The 18,181-nt window shown below is 37.3% G+C and overlaps 1 protein-coding gene across 3 annotated transcripts; it reads left to right on the top strand.

The window, feature by feature from the left end:
• The first annotated feature begins 2,564 nt into the window (after positions 1-2,564).
• Positions 2,565-18,181, top strand: CCDC14 (coiled-coil domain containing 14). 3 transcript variants are annotated; one of them, XM_039323786.1, is made up of 13 exons: positions 2,565-2,714; positions 5,166-5,221; positions 6,546-6,621; positions 7,567-7,639; positions 7,730-7,870; positions 8,405-8,650; positions 8,750-8,844; positions 9,808-10,390; positions 12,290-12,428; positions 13,742-13,821; positions 15,027-15,245; positions 15,332-15,464; positions 16,952-18,181. In XM_039323786.1, the coding sequence occupies exons 1-13, from the start codon at positions 2,685-2,687 to the stop codon at positions 17,931-17,933; spliced, it is 2,853 nt and encodes a 950-aa protein (XP_039179720.1). In that variant the 5' UTR covers positions 2,565-2,684; the 3' UTR covers positions 17,934-18,181. The 3 variants fall into 3 exon arrangements, with proteins under 3 accessions (XP_039179720.1, XP_039179721.1, XP_039179719.1); XM_039323787.1 differs by having other exon boundaries at positions 8,747-8,844; positions 15,335-15,464; XM_039323785.1 differs by having other exon boundaries at positions 8,747-8,844.

The following is an 18,181-nucleotide window of genomic DNA, read 5'->3' as shown; positions in this document are numbered from 1 at the left end:
AGATTGAACAGTTTCCCCCTACGTTTTAGGAAAGCAGAATTATAGGTCTATTGGGTTTTTGCCTTTTGTCTTCAATAAGAGATGTGATGTTAAAACAGCTATATCAATTGTGTTTTATGCATAAATTAATCTTTTTATGCTATCTTGGGGATCAGCAAAGTTTTTCTTCTCTAGAAATCAAAATCTTTTGGATTTGGTACAGAAAGATGTATCTCCTGCTTTACTGAAAAGGACTATGCTTCCATGGAATATGGCATCATATAAGATATTCCACCTTTATGGTGAGCACATGAATTTTAGACCTTACCCTCTGAAGACTGGTACCTGGGTCTTGCTTATTAAAAAAAGGCACTGAAATTTGATATAGCCTAATATCTGGCCATATTAGGTATATCATTTGGTGTGTCACTTTCATGCTATTTTAAACAAGTGTTTTGCTTCATAATAAAGTGACAATAACAATGGTAATGTTTCTACAGCTGAGAATGGTGCCATCTTAGATCTTAAACTGGAAATATGGTGCCATCTTAGATCTTAAACTGGATTTGTTCCCAAGGTATCTATTGTAATAATCTCCAACTGTTCTTTCACCTTTTGGTCTCAATATTTCAGACTATACTCAGGGACTTATATCCCTATCTTTACTCCCAGAAAGCTGCCTCTATTCCATTGAGCACAAAATCTTGGAGGGCAGCGATGTTGTATGAGGGGATGTTCTCTCAAAACTATTTCCTCACTAACGCTAACATCTTTCAGTATTCACCAATCATTGAGAGGATATAAAGCCTGTCCTCCTTCATGCTATTTTGGACAACAATTACTGGATAATGCTGTAAGATGCAGTGAAGGACTAATTAATAAAGAGCTTAATGACACTATACACAATCTTCTTATTTGGAGGGAGTGGATCTTGGCCAGATACAACCTGATGGGTGTCTGCTGCCCCCCCCCCATTATTTCTACTTATGGCACCAGCTTGCATTTGCTTCTCTTCAAAGTCAATTGCTGAAGAAAGGGAACAGTGTCAGCAAATATCTACTGGTACTAATTTAAGTTTTTGATGTTGAAATGTCATCCCTACTGATTCTTCATTTCTTTCCTTGAGATATTTCATTCACATTAGGTCCTCCCTAAATGGTGAGTCTGAGTTGCTAAATCACACACATTTGTGCTCATGCCGATGCCTGATCAGATTCCATGGTCTGCTAGTAATGGGCAGTCAGTAATGAAAGATTCCTGTTTGCAAAAAGCAAAATTGCTTAAGTCAAACTTAATTTCTAGTGACCTCATGGACACATCCCCACAGTTCAGATGTGCTTTATCAATACATTGTTCCAGAATGTTTTTTTCAACTTTCCAGCCTACAGCTCCATTGCCAGGTATTTGCCCATCCACAGACTAACCAGAACTAACCTGCTTAATCTTTCAAGAACTGCTGCTGCTCCCACCTACCTACACACTATTTAGGTTAACACTCTGTCTGTGGTTTATCTCAGAAGTTAAACATTAGTAAACATTGGTTGTATTTAGATGGGGAATTCCAGTGTTGGGAAGTTTAAAAAATATTCCCCAAAATGGCAGTGGCAAACTAATTTCCTAATGCTGTCAAGGAATCCACATGGATATGGTCACTAGGCATCAAACTTGCCACATTTAACTTTTGAACACACCGTTTTGTTCCAAACTTGCCCAAAAATCTCAGGTTGGTGTCCCAAAGAAACATGAAGAAAAATATTTTCTGATCATTTAAATTTTTTAAAAAAGGTAAACTAAACATTCTTCAGTATTAGCAAAATCACTCTGTTTTACTGGAAAGAATCGTTTTCTGAATTAATCAAGGGAAGCACTTTGAAACGTATGAACCCGGCTTTGGGTAACAAACTAATGTTATGAGGGGACTTTGGTGCTCTCTGAGTTTGCTTGTTTTCTTGCAGACGTTTCATTATCCTAATTAGGTAACATAATCAAGACTAGCACTGGTGATGTTACCTAGTTAGAGTAATGAAACGACTGCAAGAAAACAAGCAAGCTCGGAGAGCAGCAAGGACCCCCGATTTCAACCGAGTTACAAATATTCTCCTTCACTGAAACTAATGTTACCTTTTGGCAAACGATAACAACGTTCTGGCACCTCAAAGGGAAACAGCGCGTTTGTACACTGAACGGCATTTCCCTCTGCAGAAGCTCGACACAAATCATTCCTAAAATTTCGCACCTCCATAGCTGCCTCTCAACCATTATGACATGAATTTCTATAGTTTTTCATTGGACACATACGAGTCAGCTCTGGCTCTATATAACATAATTCCTTCAACAGCAAGATCCATCCATCCATAGCCGGACAATTCCTATCCACGCATATATAGGAACCCACCGCCTCTAAAACTGCAATCAGAATCGTATAGAATCCGCTAAGTCTAAGAAAATCAACTGAGCCGCGCCAAATTTGCATACCGCTGCCCCGATTGGTCTAACGTCACCGCGGTTCCCACCAATAAGCGGCGCGCATAATCCCATTTCTCCGCCCACTCGTCCATTCCCGGTCTGACGACCGCCGCCTCGCAATGACGATAGAAAATGGGCGGGCGCCTACCTTAGGCCCTTCCCCCTGAAGAGCCGTTGGGGGTTGCCAATCGTGTCTAGGGACGCGCGTGACCTGGCGGGCTTCCCCACCAGGAGCGAGGATGGCGAGGCCGGGCTGCTTGAAGCACAAGGTAAAGCTGCTTACTCGAGGAGCGCCAGAAATTGCAGGGAAGAATAAACCCATTTTGGAAAAAACAAAAAACTCTGATTGAAGGAACCCTTATAAAGCCCCTGTTCATTGCCGTCAAGTGTTAAGATCTCCACAGAGTGGAAAGAAACCTTTTGCAAGACGTATTTTGCTTTTGGCGGGTTTTTTCCCCCCTTTGGTTGCAGCAGAACAGGTGGCGGGGTTTTTTTGTTTTGTTTTGTTTTTTGAGAAAGAAAAGTCATCGCCGAAACAGCAACAGTTAAACTCTCTGAATAGGGTGTGCAGTTCGCTTTTGATAATGGAATTTAGAACAGAATTGAAAGAAACAAAATGCAAGTTCTTAAATGACACAAAACTGCAACGGTTTTAGGGTGAGATGCAGATTTGGATTTCTTCCAGCAGGCAGCGTCTCTTTTCAGAAGGAGGAAGCCTGCATTCAACACCTTTTTAAAAAAAAAAAAATAACGATAAAATAAGGCTAACTCATTTGGTAAGCCACCCAGAGTCGCTTCAATAGTTTGATGTGCAGCATATAACATTAATAAATAAATACATTGACTAGTGTGTGTATCTGGAGTGAGGAATTAAATTTAAGCATCTAAAAGTTCTGACTGCACCACATTGTGTTGCTGAAGTGAAGACCATTTGCAAGAAGCAGGAGTGGCCTTTTGGACAGAATTGTGAAATTTCATCAGTTTGAAGGAAATTGTTGGACTCAAAATTCTTTTAAGTTTATCCCACTTGCCTTTGGTTGGATCTCAAGATTCTGGTAAAAAAGAAAATCTACAACTGTGTTGATCTCTGGGTGGCACAGTAACTGTAGTCTAGTGTCTGCAATGAAGGGAGCAGAGAAAGGCCATTCAGACAAACATCTAGAAGTGGTACCAGTAGTTCAGGCCTCTTTATACAAGGATCCCCCAACAACCCTGTGAGATCAGAAAGAGACAGAATGGTCCCAAGTCCTTAGTAACTTGCCTGCTTGAGGGTGGATTCTTGACCCTTTAACCATTACATTTAACACACCGGAGATTAGGTTAAAGGAGGCAAGATAACAACAACAACAGGACAATATTGTGACTCTACCCTTTTCGTCCATGACATGATACAGTTATACAAAAGGGGCAGTATTTGTGGCATGACATTACCAAGCTATTTTTGTCATCCTGACAAAAGAAGCCAGCTCTTGCAGAAGCACATCATTTCATTAAGCTTGACTTTATTTTATTTATTCGTTAAATTTATATGCCGTCCCTCTCATTGATAAGGTGACTCTGATTGGCTTACAAAGAGTAAAAATAAATATCAAAACAATTATAATTTTTAAAAGCTCTATAATTTTGCTTTAGTCTTCTCTAAAACTGCTGTTCATATGTAAATAATCTTACCAGGTTTGTATCACATTTATTAATGTATTCATAAAGGGCCAGCTCTGAGAACCATTTGGACAACATGAAATATATTTCATCCAGGATCCTCATGTCTATCAGTACTAACGATAGAAACAAACAGTTTCTTAAAGGGTGTATGGTATTTACATTCCATTATTCTCCCCACTTGTTGAAACACTAAACAGCACTGCTTATGCTACTTATGAATTAAGCTACCTAAAATAAGTATTGTTTATCTACATTCAGATCATGAATTGCCAACATAAAAAAAACACTATAATCCTTTGCAGCTCCCTTTCATTCACACCTTCTACACCTGCCGAATAATTGCAGGGTGACGTTCTGGCATTAGTACCATCTGTGTATCAGGCTTACCGTGCCCTTTCTAGGTAATTTCGTATTTATCTAATGTGAATATCACTATGTAGGCACAACCACACATTTTTGAGATATTGCAAGCTCTATCACTTGTTAGTTATATGATCAGAATTTGCAGAGCTGTTTTCTGAAACAAAATGTGAAGGCCCAGAAAGTTTCAAGAAAAGCTTACTACATTCCTTGCTTTGTTTTGTTTTGGTTTGTTTTACCTCATATTTCCTCTCCTCCAACCCGAGGGCTTCACAGTTCTTGTTGAAGCATAGAATATTTAGTGGGATTTGGTTGCCAATTCATATGTATTATCTGTCATACAAACTATTATTATTCTTATGGTTTATAAAACTATGTTAATTTAAAATAGAAACTTGTTTTAAATTCATCCCCTCTTGAGAAGTGAATTAGGTTAACCCATATTTATAGATATTCAGAGATGCTAAATTGCTACAGATTGTTGTGTTTAGGAGTTACTTTGCATTACTGTCATATGTTTCACTTTAGACCCATGCATTTAATTATTTACTATGCTGGCATGGAATTTTTTCTTCATAAAATATTTATTTTAAATAACTATGCCATTGTAAACAAAGATGTCATTGTTTGCAAACCAGATGTGATGGTCTTTTTGGAAAATTTATGTGAAAATAAGTCATTTCTCATGCAATCAACAGGCACTGACTTCAGGAAGGTTGACGGGTTCAGCTAAACTGACAAATAGGAAAAAACAGTAAGAATATCTTCAGTAATGATGATGATGATGATATTTGTTCAATCATGTACAATTCTTGACGATTCTGTGGATCAGCTGTCTCCACATTTTCCAATCCTGTATGGCTCTTTCAATTTTTTAATGCTCTGGCTGATGTCGTCTTTGATGGCATCTAGTTACCATGTTTTTTTTGCGACCTCGCTAACCATTCCAAGCCTAACTGCCCTTTCTAGTGAGTTTGATGGCGTGACATGGCCAAAATAAATAAGGTGAAATTTTGTATGCTGCTACCCAGGAATATGTCTGGTTTTGTGTGTTCCAGTGCTTGCTTGCTTGTTTGTCACCTTTGCTGTCCAAGGAATGCACAGGAGTCCTTTCCAACAATCTTCATTAGTATATATTGATATTATCATTGGCATGTAGCGCAGCTAATTGTTAGTATTCTCCTAGGTCAGAGATGAAGCTAGACTTATGTGTCCTGATCATTGACTGTGTTAGATTAAAATGCTAGGATGAAATTCAACAATATTTCCAGGACTGTTGTTTCCCCAGGCTTGCTACTGATATCGTTCCTATTATCTAGCAAAATCCCAGTTTTTGTAGATAACATAAAGGCATTTAAGATGCTTAAGATTTATTAACAAAATATGTTTCGCCCCATCATTTCTTTGTTGCTCTTCCAAGTGATACAAGTGGTGAACTGTAGCAGCCTTGTTCAACTTTATTAGTCTGTCTGACATTGGCAAAGTACTGGCCAAGATGCAATCATAATATAAGTTGAGAGCAGGGCACCAGAGCAGGAGAAGATTGTAAAGAATCTCCTGTGTCCATAACACCTGTACCTTTCAAGATTCTAAACTATCCAGAAAATCTTGATAGGCACACAATGCTATCTGCTATAGATATGTTCTTTTTGATAAGTGTGTTTATATGGTACACAATGTAGAATACTTGAAAAAATATTACAGTACCTTCAGACTATTGTTCTAATATAATTGTTTATAGAGCTTCTTCTGCAATTGAATGTTAGTATGTCTAATTTCCTAATAATAAATGTTGACATTTTATTTACAAATAACATGAGGTGGCAAACATATCAAATGCACTTTCCTCCTATTTTCCCCACAACAATAGCACTGTGAGGTGTATTGGGCTGAGAGTGAATGACTGTCCCAAAATCACCTCGCTGGCCTTCCTGGCTAAGTGGGACTTGAACTCACAGTCTCCTACTTTCTAGCCTGGTATCTTAACCACTAGACCAAACTGGTCCTCTATAATAATTACAAATTATTCTTCGGTTGCCTGTTGAACAGTTCATCAGGATATTATTTCTGTATTCCAGGATTGCTCCAAAAAAAGTGGCATATACAGAATCTGATGCTGGCTATTCCCTATATTCCACAGATTCAGAGGATCAGGTAAAAAGAGGATCTGATGCAAAAATCTATCCTGAGAATGTTTGCAATCTTTTCATCTGTGTTGTATTTTATAACTCATAGAGGGTACTGTAGATATACATTAATTAAAGTTGTTTAATTAAAAGTAATATTTATATTTATCCAATGCAGATTAGAGTTTTACATAGAAAGGGGAATGACAGATGTTCAAGCTGGTTTTAGAAAAGGCCAAGGAACATGAGATATTGCTGATCCACAATAGATAATTGGGTAGCCAAAGAAAAGAAGTTAACGTGCTTCAATGACTTTAGAAACTCCTTAAGAAAATAGGAATCTCAGAACATCTTATTTCCTCATGAAGTCTATACACAGGACAGGAAAGGAGTGAGATTACGGCTGCATACTCTCTTTTTGCCTCTGCAATATATGTGCTCTATGGAAAATGAAAATTAGAAGTAGGATAGAAAGAGTATTAATGCTTTTGAATTTGGAATTTGGCAAAAACCTTTGAGAATACCATGGATAACCTAAGATTTGTTTGTATACAATAGCCATGCATGCGTTAAAAGGAATTTTGAGTTTTTTTGTTTAGTACAATGTATATTAAAGAACATTTTTAATATACAATGTTTATGTGTCCCTTTTCTATATTATGATACTCTTAAACATTTGATTTGAACCATACAATTGGATTCTCTCCCTAAATAAAAGAACCATACAAACAGGAATTACAATAATGCAGAAATGAATATTTTTTTGTCTAGCTCTTTTTTTCCTGCCACTTTCCCTTACTGAATACTATAAACAATTTGAAGTTTCATAAAGGTCAGATCCTGGAACTCAAATAATTTTATGGAAGAATGTTTTTATTGCTAGAATATTCACTAGCTTCGAGAATAAAGATAAATTAATGAGCTTGCTTCCTATGCTAGAAGCTGCTCTTTGTAATCTTAATATCTTTTCTAGGTTGCACATATTCATCATGGCCTTGATCGCTGTGCATCTTTATTAAGGGACATTCTTCAGAATGAGTCCCAAGGTAACAATCCTTTTCTTTACTTGAATATAAAGTTCATATCCTTGACAGCTTTCCTTGTGGCTTAAATGGCATTGTTTCAAATGATACTAGGAATGGCGGGCAGCTCTCAAACAGCAATGAAAACAACTACTTTCAGAGCAGCTTCCAGACCTTTGCTGAGTAAAATGGGTGGTGCTAAAAAGAGAGGTGCAAAGAAAAAAACTCTTTCAGCAAATGTGCAAAAAGAAACAGGTATGTACTTTTTCTTTAAGTTTAATTTTTTTTAACCATGCATTTATCTCATTCATTTATTCATCATTCTGCTTCAATTACATAATAGTTATAATATAGGATATAATTTTTGCCTCCAAAACGTAAACATCTGATTTTATCTATAGATAACATACCATTGAAAATATTTAATAGATATTTTTTTTTATAATTTGTTTCATGAATGTGTGCCTTCAGCCTGAATATGTTTTGTATTTATTGGAAGGGGTTAAACCAGAGTGTTAAGCTAGATGTAAAATCACTGTATAACAGTCATAATTCTCAGTTTATGTCTCATCAAAAATAATGGTGGTTTGTGCTTAAGAATATAGCTAATTATGTTAAATGAGTATAAACATGTTAGTTCAAGCTTTTTTACCATAGCTATAAATCCATAGCTATATTTATAAAAAAACATGCAACAACAGGATTCTCAAACCCAAACAATTAGTTCTGCATCTGGATAATATTAAAGGTATTAACAAATTAAATATTTTCCATTCTGTTTTTTTGCAGCATCTGAGTTAAATAGAAAGGTAGTTTCAGGTAATGAAACTGCTGCTGAAAAAGATGTAACTCCTCTAAGTACCAAACAAGCCTTTGTTGTTAAATCGATTCATGGACCTTGCACTCAGCATTCTCCTGTAAGGCACCAGAAATTGTATGAGCATGCACAGTCCCAAATGCCTCTGTTAAATATCCACCCTCCAGTGAAATCCAGTGATATTCCTGATATACCACTTTCCATCATTCCTGAAGAGGGTAGGTGGGAAGCCGTTTGACTGTTGTTACACACTGTGTTCATTTGTTCAGATTAATCTTAGTGTTGTTAACATATTTGGTATTTTGTCCTCTTAGCAGCATATCAACCCGTTACAACATTCAACGGTCATTTACCTACCTCCACACCAGCACTATCCCCACAGCAAGCAGTTAATCCTTCTGTTGTTCACCCTGTAAGTAGTACCCTCCATCTGCTGGAAGTAAATTGTCAAATTTGTATTTCCCTGTTTTATCTTAAACATATTGCTAAGAGCAAAATTTTAAAATAGAACTATTATAAAGCAATGCACACTAGTCATGACTGAACTTGTGATTGAATTTGGGGTGGATAAAGAAAAAGGCACTTGAACTTCAGTTCCTCTGGGCTTTCATCCGCAAGTTGAACAGATACTGTATCTTCAGACCCTTCAGATGAGAGGTAACAGGGATAAATTTTATTTTTGATTCAACATGTAGTCTTAAGCAGGAATCCAGCTGTTTCTGATATCCAAGTTGTTTTGAGGCCCTTTGTATTTGTTCCTGAATGTTTGGTTTTCCCCCCAGTTTGTCTGAATTATGCAGCTTTTCAAATATGTGCAAATTGAATTTGCTGGTTACCTCTTCTAAAATTTCTCTCGCCTCTTTGGGCAAGAAGAATTACAACAAATCACTTCTGATTACTAAAATTGAAGGAAATGGGGGAGAGGTAGCAAAACTGTTTTAAACATCCAAACACTTTTGCATGTTGCTACCTTCTCTATTCCATGTCTTCTGTTTTTTCCCTGGAGACAAAAATCAAGTCATTGTTATTTTCTCTGTTGTACACAAAAGATAATGTAGAAGAACTAGATTTTTTCAAAGTTCTCTTTAATTTGCAATAAATGAAATTCCCATATATATTTGCTATTTCTACTGTTGAATATTACCAAGTTTAATTAATTGCTAAAGAAGAATGTCTCCTGGCATGCATTATTTTCTGGGTATTGGACAGTTGTCACATTGTTTAATACCAACTGCTCATGCAATAGGTGCTTAAAATGTTGAAAACCTTACACTCCAGTCCATTTTAAAAATTGTAATTAATTGTAATTTAATATGCTTTAAATACAAGAGTGTAAGTTCAATCAGATTTCATTGCTTGTGTATGCTTGTCACAGGGTCTTCCTGTGGACACCTGCAGCCAGTGCATCTCACAAATGGGACCAGTCCTTGTACCTGGAGACTTCAGGACCTCTTCTTCTATGGCTCAGACACAACCTTCAGCTTTGTGCTCTGCTCCACCCCACGTGACTCCCTCTGCTCCAAGCAACCTCCCATCCTCAGCCATCCTCTCCCCATCTGCTGGCAGAGAGGCTGTGTCTGAAGGCACCCACAAAGAACAGTTTAATGAGGCAGAGCTGATCAGATGCATTCAGGCACAGCTGGCTCTGTTGCAGGCACGGGAAAGGGAGCGTGAGCAGAAGGAGGCTATCAGAAATTGCCCAGACGTTGACCCGGTGCTGTCCAAGCCACCCATTACCAAAGAACCAGAGATAAGCGAAGAATACCATGAGGACACTCTAAGTGAAGATAATACCTTAGATGGCATTGATATGGCACCAGTGAGAGATACAAGCTGCCAAACTAGTTTCAGCACAGAAATCTTAAAGCCTAAAAAAAACAGCGTGCAGAAAAGAGTTCAAAAAGTGAAAACTGTGAAGTATCTTTTGGCAGAGCTCAAGGCCTTGCTAACTGACCAAGGTAATATGACTGTTCTTATTATGATTTGCTGGTAGGGACACTTTGTGACCGGTGAATATGATCGGTCTCCAGGTGGCCTAATAATGTCACTTGCTGACTTAGTTAGAGATTGTTTTAAGGTACTTATATGTGGTTTGGTATAGTAGCTAAGGTGCTGGCCTAGAAACCAGGAGAGACTGAATTCTAGTCCTGCTTTAGTCATGAAAGTTGGTTGGATGACATTGGCCCAGTCCCTCCCTCTCCCTCTCTCCCTCCCTCCCTCTCCCTTAGCTCAATCGAGCTCACAGGGTGGTTGTTGTGGAAAAAATAAGCAAGAGTACAGATAGTCCTTGACTTACAACAGATCGTTTAGTGACCGTTCAGAGTTACAGAGGCACTGAAAAATGTGACTTTTGACCGTTTTTCAGTTACAAATTTTGCAGCATCCCCATGATCATGTGATCGAAATTCAGATGCTTGGCATCTGGTTCATATTTATGATGGTTGCAGTATCCCTCTTGGGGTCATGTGATCACCTTTTGCGACCTGACAAGCAGAGTCAATGGGGAAGCCAGATTCACTTAACAACTAGGTTACTAACTCATCAATTGAAGTGATTCACTTAACAGTTGTGGCAAGGAAGGTCATAACATGGGGCAAAACTCACTTAACAAATGTTCCATTTAAAAATAGAAATGTCGGGCTCAGTTGTGGTCATAAGTTAAGGACTGCCTATATTGGGGATGTTCACTGCTTATATAAAAGTGAGATAAAATGATGATAATGATATTATCATCGTCGTTATATGGGAGCAACTCACCTTCCCCCCAAAAAAGTGCTCAGTTTAATGTGAGTCAAAAACACTGCCAAACACAATAACTTCAAAACCTCTGATCAAGCAGCAGATTCTTTTGATAAGTTAGGATGCTAGAGTAAACATATTCTTTGATCATTTTTTATTTTGTTTTGTAACAAAATAGCCAATGTAATGGTTAAACTAAACTAAATGTTAAACTAAAATCAAGGAGATCCAAATTAAAATCCATCCTCAAAATGGAAGCACTATGGGTGTCTTTAGGCCAGTTGTCTAAAGTTGCGACAACTTAGCCCAATCTACCCCATATTGTTGCATCAAGAAATACAAATCTGTTAATGCACAACAAGATTCTGTTTAACTTTCCTAATTTCATTTCCTTATTTTGAGATTATTTACTTGTAATCTTATCAAAATAATTTTGGGTTATTTGTTGATTTAATAATCTTGTTTATATCCATCCATCATAAATAATCTTCTAGTAAATATGACAATTACGGCATTTTTAAAAACTTGATGAGGATTGGAAATAGGCAATTACCAATATTAACTTTGCTTCTGTCTTGCCCTGCTCTGGACAAACAAATGAATGACAAAATCTACCATGAGGATTTTATATTGACAAAACATATATTTTGTGGGCAAGCACCTTAACTTTCCCACTGATCTTGCATGGTCTGCAAAAATGAATCATTACAGAAAACTGTTGAGATTTTAGTCTATGTTGCTGGGTCATGTTTCTAATCTTACATTTTGTTCAAGAAGCCACAGTTCTGTGATATTTTTACCATTCTGAAATAAAAAGTATGAGGCAGTGAGGGAGTGTTGAAGTCTCAAATAAGAACTGACAATGTTACAAATGAAACCTGTCACATTTCTTGGTCCTCAACTTAAAGAAACCTATTTGAAGAGCGTTTTTCGTATTTTATATGGCAGTTGATGGAGAAACCTAACATAGATGCCAAGTACCACGCACTTGGAAACCTGCTCAGTCCCTTCATATTAAGATGATAAACTTGATTGTCCACAATAATACTATGTTCTGAAGAATGACTATTTGACTACCTGTGAAAATAACATTTTTCCTTGTTTTTCTCTCACTGAAGATTCAGAAACATTAGGGGTGCTAGATGAAATAGATGACACCACGTCACTCTTGCCTGCAGCTTTTGAGAATACAAATGTTCAAGCTGAAATAGCACTTGCCCTTCAGCCTCTCAGAAGTGAAAATGCCCAGTTGCGCAGGTCAGTAAACAAGTAAGAGAAAAACATTGTACTTAAGGCAGCCGTGGTGGTTCGCCAGATTGCAAATTCAATCTAATTATAATACAGTGAGCATTGTGTTAGGATTCTGAATACGTAGATATGTCAAACTCTTCAAAAAAAATTTAAAATCAAATACCGTATCTGAACTGAATCCATATCTCCTTGAGTGTAGTGACAAATCTATGTCCAGAATTCCCTCTTCTCAGAATAAAGCTGAATCCAGGGCACATTCTGACAATGGCAGAAACACGATTAAAGGGGAGGGAGGCTTTGGTGTTTGACTATATATATATATATATATATATATATATATATATATATATATATATATATATATATATATATATATATATATTAAACTGGTGAGAAGAAAAGCGGTAACACTGCATTCAGTGACTGAGGTCTGTCCTCAGTTCAGAGTCATCCTTGTAGTCAACCACCCAAGTTGCTCCATTGCAATTTTCTGGACAAGTAACAACACAGAGATCGAGTTGTTCACATCCCAATTGGATAGTCTAGCAGCTGCTCAGGAAGATGGAAGGAGAGCAGGTGGGGGGTGAATGCCAATCAAACTGCTTTCAAAGAGATTGTTTCCAACATAACATTTCCAACTTTTGGGAACATTGTGGAAGTGAGTGAGCAATCAAGCACCAGTCAAGTCAGATTTAGAGGGAGTTGCAATCAGGCTTGGGAGACACCAGGGTCACTGCTATCTGAAGATTACAGCAGAATGAGTAACAAGATTTGGGAGAATAATATCCTCCATCTGCAAGTGGATAGTCTGTTCTACCTTTCTGAAGAGACTTGAAATAAATCCTACATGGTAATGGAGTAGGGGCACTGTTTAAGCCTTTGATTTGAAATGTGGGCTGGTGGGGAGGAAAGTTGTTACAGTGGCTGGACTTTAACCACTTTTCTCAGTTACACACCCGCACACATACCTGATGGAGAGGGAGAATTTAAGCCACAAGGAGATTCTATCCACCAAGAACAGGGGTTGATTTTCTTCAATTTCTTCCATTTCAATTGGATCCAGGTTGAGAGAGTTTTATACAACCACACTAGAAAATGGGAGGCAGGATTTTAATATGAACATGCCAATTATCCAATGGAAGCTTTCTGCCAAAAGATGGTGATTACTGGAGAAAGAAACTTTATCTCAGGATGGGCTTTTTTTTTTTCTTCAGTCAAAGTGAGGAAAAAGCACTGGGGGAGGCACTTTTAAAGCTGCATTCAAGTAAGAAATCTATCAAGGAAAGTATTTGTTTAAAAATCCCTGCCTCTTATTGTAGACGACTGAGAATTTTGAACCAACAGCTGAAGGAACAAAACAGAGCTGAAAAGGAATGTAGCCTGGATAGCAATTTGGAAGGTAAGTAGTGAGGTGTAAATGTTTAAACATGTATTAAATTCACTTTCAATAGTGTCTTGAGAACTGGAAATATTACTTAGTTATATATTAATTATATTAAAGCCACACATCATACACAGTTCCCTTCTTCTCTCTTTCCCACTTTTATCTTCATAATTGTGTTTGTGGCCTACAGTAGCAATGATGGCATATTTTAAGGCCAACTGGCATTTTGATTCCAAATGTGATAATTGTATTTTCTCTGCAAAGATGAGGGAAATCTTTTACTAAGGGGTCAGCAAAGGCTAGATCTCCAGGCATTCTTCTGGGTGAGTGAAGTGCTTCAGATTGGAAAGAGAATGGAGCTAACACTCTGCCCCCACCTGTTTTTTCTAGTTTACATGAATTCAAGTCAGAGATCTCAAAGAATTATGAATTTATATATGTCTTAATTGTGAGTGCAGCTGGCCAAATATACTGAGACTGGATTGTATTCTAGTTATGGGTTGTATAGAGAGAGATACTGAAGTTCAGATAAATGCAAGTAACTCCTCAGAGTTTGGGATGGATGGATGATGATTAGAGAAAATAGAAAGACTGCAGGCATGACCTTATTCTACACCCAGTTTAAAGGCCTCTTTGTGTTTGGATATGAACAAAGCAATAATATCTACTAATAGCTTTTTATAAATCACCTTCGGAGTCGCTACAGTCTTTGACTAGAAACCTTGCTAATGTAATACAGAATATGACTATCTGCCAGATGCACTGAAATAACAAAAGGGTTGTTGATTGTCACGTCATACTGCCTTCTGTTGAATGTCATTGGCAAATTGTGTCATTCCAGGGATTAGTATCCTATACTGTTTTTATACCTCCCTCTCATAAAACTCAAGATGATGTACCAAGAAATATAATAACAATAAAATACAACCCTAAATCCTCAAGAGCCTGCAATTCATTATTCATGACACATTCTGCTAAAAGTTGCCCCCCCCCCACCTTCAACTAGGCAATAAATATCCATTATTGCCAGTGCCTTCTGAAATGCCAGAAGTCTAGGGGTCAGGTATATTGCTGGAGTAATGTATTTCATGCAGACTTAAGAGCCCTGCAGTAACACATCTCAGAGTTTAGAAGAAAATGCCTTCTTTTTTCAATCAAACCAGTGAAATATTTGTCCATGGACCATATTTCTGAAAGAACTGTATGTTTTCCTCCCATAGTTGTATCCCTCCAGTCTTTGAATATGACATTGCAGAGTCAGTTGAATGAATCCATAAGAAGCATTGAGTTGTTGCAGGATAAAAATGAAGAATTCATTAAAATCCTAGAAAGCCAAAAAGAGGAAAATAAAAGGCTAATTAGACAAATCCACGAGAAAGAACAAGAGTTGCTTGAAAAGAAACAACAGCATGATATTGACTCAACCAAACTCAAAATTGGTGTGTAAGTTGGCAAACTTTGCGGGGTCCAATCTTTGTGCAATTATCATGGAGATTAAATTTCATTGGTTGTTAATATATTTTAGAAGCAGATGAAATGTTGACCAATGTGAAGACTTACCAGTACAAATTAGAAGCCGCCGAGAAAGAAAACCAGATTTTGGGCATAACATTGCGTCAGCGAGATGCAGAAGTGAATAGACTGCGTGAATTGACCTGGTACTGTTAACCTTGTTTATTTCCCTTAGTGTTTCAAATCCGCATAGCAAAATTGTACACTGCCCCAGACTTTTGGAACGATAAATTGAGAAATGCATCTATGAAAAAAATTGAAAAACCTCAATAAATTTAGATTTGGGGAAGGAAAAGCTACCAAATGGAATCATATTTGATGTCTTAATTTCACCTTCTAAACAGTTGGACAATATGTCAGAATTATTGGTGGACAATGGGAAAAATTACTTATTTTACTAATATATGAATTCTGGATATAGTAGTCAGCCACAAGGTGGGGGCAGTGATGCATGTAGAAAATTGAAACCTGATTTATTGAAAAAAAGAGAAAACTTTTGTAATAATCGTGTATATTAATATTATTACATTGTGGATTTTAGTCTCTATTTTATTTCCAATAGAGGGATATTACTTAATCCTATCGAATGATGTTGTAGTACTCCAAGGCTTACACAGTGCACATTGTAGCCCCAGTTAAATGGAAAATCCATCTGGAAGTGATCCTGCATACAGCTCTTGAACTTTGGAGATACATTAATGAAGCCTGTTCCAAAGGTTAAAATATTAGCAATTCTAGAAGATAGTAGAAAGGCTGAAGGAAGCATGTGCATTAAACGGAAGATGACTTTAATTATGTCTTATAGTGAGATGCATAATCAAATATGATTAAAAGTCCAGATTATCTTGCATTTAGTTTTTTTTATAAAATAGAAGCATTTCATGCCTTCATAATTATAGTTTATAAACTAATTTATGAACTTGTTTCTAGTCGTCTTCCATCTTAAATTTCAATCTTACTTTGTTCTCTTGAAAATCAGCATAGGTAATTCTCTAAGGGTGGTGTGGTGCTTAAGATGTTAGATGAGCTACTACAAGAGAGGCAAAATAAATAAACTTTATAAATAAATAAATTAGCAAATAGACTAATATATATGATTTACTGTTCTATGAGAAAGATCGGGAATTGTGGGTAGTATAAATCCTTTACCTGCTGTTTTTTGCCCCTAGAATGCCTGGTCACCATTCAAGAGGAAAACCACAAATTATTGGCTGAAAATTCTCCCATAGCTCAAAAAAAATGTGCAAAATATTTTTGTTAAAAATTCTATTTATTGCACTACAATACCATGCCATAGCAGAACAGTGCTGGAGAACCAGCAGCACCACCACCACCTGGGCATCCCCGAACACATTTTCTCCAACCCTTAGAGATGAGTAAAAAATAGAAAGAAAAGGACAGCTCTGACTGTAAAACAGTTTTCCATCCTCCTCAGTGGAAATAATATTTAAGAGTTAAGATTCCCTGATGCTTCAAGTGCCAGTTAGATTATACCCTGACTGGAATATATATATCTATTCAGAAATGAGTCCAATTAGTGATGATAAGATTATGCCCTGGATTTTCAGATATGTACAAGCCTTTACGCTTTTGTCTCGTTTGGACATCATGTGTTGACGTCTGTGCTTTACAGGGCTCTTCAAGGGAGTATGTCCAAGCTACTATCAGACCTCACTGGGGATATGGCGAAGCCCAGACAAGTCAGCAGTCTGTCGAAAGCTCTCTTGGAAATTCACGAGAAACAGTTGCAGCCTGATGCATGCCCTCTAAGTGATTCCATAATAAACTATCTGAAAAAATTAGAACTGGACACTGTTCCGACCAACTTGGAGCCCCTCTTAAGTGAGGGTGAGATGAAGGAGCCCAAAGAAGTATTGGACGTGAGGGCAGAGGAGCCTCCTGCTCAAGAGAATCGGGTGGTGGCAGACAAAACTCTGGCTTCAAGAAATCTTTCTGTCTTCCAAAAGCTTGAGGCAGAAGCAGCCAGCTGTTTAAGCACTTTAGGCGGTCATGAGCTAGATGAGACTATTTACATTCCACTGAGCAGCAGTCCACCTCAGAAACCAGTCACGGCAACTGAAAGGAAAACAGTCATACAACAGAACCTGATTCTCCACAAACTAGAGTGTGATTCTAAGCAGCCAAGCAAGCTTGGGATGCTGAGCAGCACCAAGACCTGTAATAAATTGAGTGGTATCTTTGATCGGAAAATGACTGTTGAAAATAAATCTGAAACTCTGGGGAGGATAGAGAGGCTGGAAGGCGAGAGGCTTCAAATGCAGCCAGAAGAAAGAACTAATGGGTCTGCTAAAGTGATTTTGAACAATCCAGACAGACTTCAGCCTGATAAACTCTGTTATGTTCAAAAAGGAAATGGGCAGAAGAACCCTGGAATTTCTGCTTCTGACTCCAGTTTTTCAACTCTTGACTGGATGTCAGGAAAATCTGAATGGACTATATCTTCCTTTTCGACGTTCACATCCAGAGATGAAGAAGACTTCAAAAATGGATTAGCAGCCTTGGATGCCAACATAGCAAGACTGCAAAAGACGTTGCAGAATAGCTTGAAAAAACAAGGAGACTTTGAAAATACTTCAGTAGTTCAGAATAACTAAGGAAAACGTACTTTTTAAAAAGCCTAGTGATTTGGAACACTTTTTATTCTTTGTATAAGTTATCTTTTAAAACGTTGACAGTGAACATCTTATTGATAAATTAACAGCCTGTTAATTACCCGGCTGTTTCATCACTGAAAACTTATTGATAAAATAATCAAGGGTGAATCTCAAATGGATCTGCAAATTTTAATATTTAAAGATATATAATTGCTTTGAAATGTATTAATAAAGGAATAGAATCCGTT

The sequence above is a fragment of the Crotalus tigris genome, unplaced genomic scaffold (genome assembly GCF_016545835.1).
Source record: "Crotalus tigris isolate CLP2741 ecotype Arizona unplaced genomic scaffold, ASM1654583v1 scf7180000024282.1769268, whole genome shotgun sequence".
Classification (NCBI taxonomy): domain Eukaryota; kingdom Metazoa; phylum Chordata; class Lepidosauria; order Squamata; family Viperidae; genus Crotalus; species Crotalus tigris.
The sequence above is the reverse complement of the archived record's forward strand: the minus strand, read 5'-3'. Positions and strand labels throughout refer to the sequence as shown.

What these genes read in the sequence shown, in the direction of transcription:
- CCDC14 (XM_039323785.1), top strand. Translation starts at nt 2,685, where the DNA reads ATGGCGAGGCCGGGCTGCTTGAAGCACAAG. An exon ending in CGGGCTGCTTGAAGCACAAG is followed by an intron (nt 2,715 to 5,165) that starts GTAAAGCTGCTT and finishes TGCAATCAACAG; the next exon opens with GCACTGACTTCAGGAAGGTT. An exon ending in GGCCTTGCTAACTGACCAAG is followed by an intron (nt 10,391 to 12,289) that starts GTAATATGACTG and finishes CTCTCACTGAAG; the next exon opens with ATTCAGAAACATTAGGGGTG.